The sequence below is a fragment of the Morone saxatilis genome, unplaced genomic scaffold (assembly GCF_004916995.1).
Source record: "Morone saxatilis isolate NCDOM2014 unplaced genomic scaffold, NCSU_SB_2.0 Contig5, whole genome shotgun sequence".
NCBI lineage: Eukaryota > Metazoa > Chordata > Actinopteri > Moronidae > Morone > Morone saxatilis.
The window spans coordinates 25,885,765-25,890,938 of record NW_023340095.1 but is presented as its reverse complement, the minus strand read 5'-3'; the positions used below and the strand labels follow the sequence as shown (position 1 = coordinate 25,890,938).

Genomic DNA, 5,174 nt, shown 5'->3' with positions numbered 1-5,174 from the left:
GCAGCAAGGACTCGGTACATGGGTTGCCAGCTCTACCCACTGAGCTAACCAGGCACCCATTAATGTGTGACTTTTTAAAAAGAATTACAATATGGACTGAGGGAATGCCCAATACAATGTTAAAACCAGAAATGTATATAACTCAAAATTTGTATATATGAACATGACCATGAAAAGTTTAAAACATGTTAAAAAGAACTGACCTTCTCTCCTGGTTTTACATTGTTACAAACCCCTTCGTTGTTCCCTGGTTGTCCTGCATCCTTGCATTTAGGAGTGTAGATGACTCTTACATTGTCAGGAAGATTGTCATGGGTCAAGGTTACTTTTGAGGACAAGCTCTGTCATGGATTAGACATTTAAGAGTGTTGAGGTACTGACAAAAATCGGACAAAATAATGAGAAAAAAACAGATGGATGACAATTTAAAGGAAAAAGCAGCACAGTCAACATAGTCTCTGGAACCCTCTCCAATCACCCATGGATGAATGGTAAATGGACCTGGACCCTTTCGTGTACCATAATGAGATAGCCACCATTATCAAGTGGTGTGAACTTTGACCCGAGACAAGTGACTGACCACAAGCCAGTGGTCATCAAAAACCAAAAAAAATACGAGTGTCCTCGTATAAATATTTAGGTGTCCATACAGACAACCTTCTTTGCTGGAAAATGCACATTGATCACCTGTGTAATTGACTGCAGCAGAGACTGTACTTGCTAAGGCGACTAAGACTGTATGGTGTGAGCAGCCAGATCATGCTGATGTTCTCACATTGACACATTAATGGCAAAGCCCATCGAACAGAAACTAACGCATTCCGAATGAATGCGCTAGTTTCTGTTCGATGGGGTCCGGTATCTTGCTCAAGATACTTCGACATGTGGCAAAAGGAGCCAGAGATCAAACCAACAACCTTCTGATTAATGGACAACCCGCTTTGCCTCTGAGCCACAGCTGCCTCCACATAACAAATCATTGCAAATACAGAATTTATTTATTTTGATTTTCATAAAATCATTCAATGATGATCAATGACACTTCCTGTGCTGTTTGAAAACATCTGCATTTGTTTTTGTTTCTCCATTCATTATTTTTTTTCCATTAATTTGTCCGTCTGTACATTGGTCACAAAAGACAGTTATAAAAATATATATATATACACAAAAAAGAATGTGTGAAGAAAGAACAGAATTTGTAAGTGGCAAATGAACAACTTACATTGTAGGCGATTTTAATTAATTCAACAACATTTTTAGAATCTGATGACAGAACTCCGACCTCTGATTTTGGAATCATTCTAGAGAGTTCCTGGGACAAAACACAAGGTGAAATGAAAAATCAGTCAGTGTAAGAATATAATACATGTTCTATAAATTAATAAAAAAGAAATAAAGAAACAAAAGGTACAATTATTTACCTTGTACACATTCGCTACATTTTCTGTCACTGCAAATATCGGTTGAATATTGTTTTTTTCCAACTGCATAGCTAGTTGACCAACAGATGGGTAGTCCTGCACACAACAATCAATAACATTTTATAAACCTAATGTCCATGTTACACCTCTTGAATAATCATTTGACAATACCATTACAACAAAACTCATCATTGTTTTTTGAGTATTGATAGTCATAATGGAGAGTTAAAATTTTTTACAACTTGGGTTTTATTTTCATAGTTTTACCCATTTATGATACAATAGCAGTGAAAACCTTTTGACTGTTGATTCCCTAATGTGATTCCATACATACCATGTCAATGCTCTTGCTAAAAAGGCTGTTTTCCATGTGGCATTGTTCATCACTGGGCTCCAGAATGCCAGCCAATTTTCCATCCCCAGCCATGTGGAATCCAGCATCAGTGGTCAACACAATTAGCCGAGTACTGCTGTTCCTCCAGCCTATTTTGTCCTAAACAACAAAAAGTGTTAGTGACCATTGAAACAAGAAAACTTTCAAGGCCCTGATAATAGGAACTGTGTTCACACTTCTCTGCCTCCTACAAAATACCTTTATACTCCAATAAATGCTTTATGAATTTCTTTTGTGAGAAAACACAATGCCTGCCATAAGTTTGTTGTAATCCTTTGGCTGTAGGAAGGTGGTCATGGTTGACGACGCTGTGCACACAGTCTTCTCCATCTAGTTGAGTTTAAAGGCTTGACTCTACTGTTCATATAAGTTTGTTTGCCAGACAGTCTTGGTCTTTGGTCCAATTTTCTGTATGTAACTGCAGTCTGTTGTGGTTTATTGTTGGCACAGATATCACTCTATGAACATTAAGCTTATACAGCCTGTTGAAAAGCATAGCCTGTGTTTTTTTTTCATAATAAACCCACACTTGCTTTCCTTGTGTTACTCACAGTTTGGTTGTATCCTTACCCCACATACAGCAGCCTGCATCATTGCATCAAGACTTCCTTCCGGAGAGTCCAAGTTCCCAGAAATGAACTGCTCTGTCACTTTTTCTTTGAACTCAGTTTCCTCTGATGTCATCTTAAGCACATGTCTGTAGCCAAAGGCAGCCTGGCACTGCTGGTCATTTTCATCACATGGCTTCTGCAGTTTCTCCTTGTTGGTGTTAGTATAAGGAAGGACTGTCTTATCAACAAAGGCACCAAACCCTATAGTTAGAGAAACAGCTATTAACTCCTCATTCTTGTTTTTTAGTTATATGGTGGCACTTCTTGAAAGGTTTATCAAACATTTCAGACCATTGAGATGTATACATCCTGACATAAATGGCAGCACTTTAGAATACAATCTGTAAATTCTATGTACATAGTTTGTACTAATAGGATACCAACAAAATACACACTGGTAAGTACATGGGAGGAAGTACAGGCAATAACGGTCAATGTACAGAGGATCCTGTTCTCTGTGATCATTTATACTATTTTTAGTGAGGCAGAATTCACTTTCATTCAATTTAGTTATTTATTTATCATTATTTTTTGTTTTTATGTCAAATAATTACCAAACTAACTAAACTGCTGAACTTATTTTACGATCACAACATTGTGAGACATAATGAGATGCAAACATGTATGTATTCTTTGTAAAGCACAACTCTAACATTTACTATAAATGTGGCTGCTGAAGAAAGGAAATTACATGTCAATAGGCTGCTAAAAGCAAATATCCAGCCAGCTATTGGGGTGGATGTGTGGGCTATAGCCTTAGCCCTGGTGCTCTAATGCTGTTTTCCCTACTTTTCCTTTCTTGGGAAGAAAGTAAAACTAATACCATCCCATTATTAAGTAGATACTTTCGTTTAAAAGAGACTCACAGTGTAATCCCTTTTAAAATCAAACTTCTTTTACCAGAGGGTATTTTATGACGTGATATGTACAACAACAATACCATTAACAACACTATTACTACGACTACTGCCACTACTACTACTACTAATAATAATAAAGATGATACATTTTATATTTTAGAAGATGTCAGATTAAGATTACAATCCCATTACCTATTTGAGCATGTTTAGTGATGTCATTCAGAGCTTTAAAAAGATCTTTTCCAAGTCCTTTGACATTTTCCAAGTCATCTTTCATGGAGTAAGATAGGTCCATCAGGTAGTAGAGATCAACTGGATAACCCTGAACTCTTTTAAATGAAACACTGAATGTGGTAGAAAGCCCTGTAAACACAGAAGATGCCCATGTATGCAATAAACAATATATAATATAAAATATTATTATATAAAGTTCAGTGACAGTGTGTTTATACAATTCCCAAATCAAATTAAATTAAAGATGATAATGATGAGATTTTTTTTTGTCCATCCCAATTCTTCATAAATCTAGATGACGATTCTGGGGCAGACACGTAACTGCTCTGGTTTTAACTCTGATCTGAAAACCAAACACTGCATACCATTTGTTATCAAAGGTCAGCATTAACTGATTCCACTAACCGGGTCGTAGTTTCAGACTTATCTTCTGTGGACTCAGCTGGACAGGGTTCTGCTCGTTGAATGACTCTGACAGAGAATCATTCTTATCAATCTGTTTGCTGTTCTCTGGAAAGATGATATCTTCTGTCTTGCAGCCCCTCTCTATTAATTTTGCTTTGGTGTCACAGCGTACTGTCTCCTGCTCACCTGATTTGGTGAAATTCTGAACAAAGGGGATGCAAAAACACACAGAGGGATAAGAATTGCCTTTTATATTAAATATGTGCTAAGTTCAGTCATGTATCTTCATACAATGTTCTTACTATCACTCCCTTGCATAAGCCTTTATCAAACTTACTTACCATACATTTTCAAATAAAAGCCAGTATTCCAATAATGTCAGAGTCTCATTGATCCGTAGTATAAAATTTTGGCAAGCTATATACCAATGCAAAGAGCAACTATTGTTGAGACTGTGGTAGACAATGAATGATAAACTTCACCCATATTTGTAAGCTCAAATGAACTGAAATAATGCCGGGCCACACTCTAACCCCTCAAATAAATGAGTGTTGAATATTAACCGGTGGAACAACCATAAAAAGTAGTTGACACCCCGGAAACACTGCCCACGTGAGCAGTGCATGATGGCTGCCTCACTGAACTGCTGCAGCTCATACGTCTGAGGTGTCCACAGAGAGTGTGTCTCTAGCTTTTATATGCTGAGTTTTCCATTGATAAATACAATACAATAAAAGTCTTTTTAACAAATTAATGGATTCTGTCCATAGAAATACCAGAGAGCTTTCAATCTCAAACAAATACAGGAGGTGTTAAGTGATTGTGACTGTCATGTCTGTGACATATTCTACAGATATGGACATAGAAACTGTAGAGAAAGTTGTATAGGTAAGTTGCTGCTATAATGTTAATATGACTTTGAACAGATCATCATCATCTACTTTAGCTGGGAATCACATGCAGAAACAATAGATTAAACCTTGACTCTCTAGTGAAGTGTGTGGCTAGTCTTATAGTTTTGTTGTACTTGAATGCTGAAGTGGCCTTCCTATGAGATACCAGCAGTGGCTCCAACACAATTTAAATTTGAGACGCCAGGTATAGGCTATGTCTATGTAATAAATGTAGTTTATTTGTCATGCTGGAAAATTTAGCTCATATTAGCAGCACTGCAGTCATGCTTCTCTTCACGCTTTAATTAGAACAGGTACCCAACCAAAACTCCATAGAGACTGTCTGTCCCCCAACC

At 37.1% G+C, this 5,174-nt stretch overlaps 1 protein-coding gene across 1 annotated transcript in view; it reads right to left on the bottom strand.

The window, feature by feature from the left end:
• Positions 1-5,174, bottom strand: part of itgb2 (integrin, beta 2) — a 25,277-nt gene that overhangs the window by 9,775 nt on the left and 10,328 nt on the right. The window contains exons 4-10 of the mRNA XM_035676612.1: positions 3,926-4,127; positions 3,479-3,649; positions 2,386-2,627; positions 1,756-1,914; positions 1,422-1,517; positions 1,223-1,312; positions 204-341 (exon numbers count right to left, since the gene is read on the bottom strand). Coding sequence (XP_035532505.1) covers positions 204-341; positions 1,223-1,312; positions 1,422-1,517; positions 1,756-1,914; positions 2,386-2,627; positions 3,479-3,649; positions 3,926-4,127 — 1,098 coding nt within the window. The remainder of the gene's footprint in view (positions 1-203; positions 342-1,222; positions 1,313-1,421; positions 1,518-1,755; positions 1,915-2,385; positions 2,628-3,478; positions 3,650-3,925; positions 4,128-5,174) is intronic.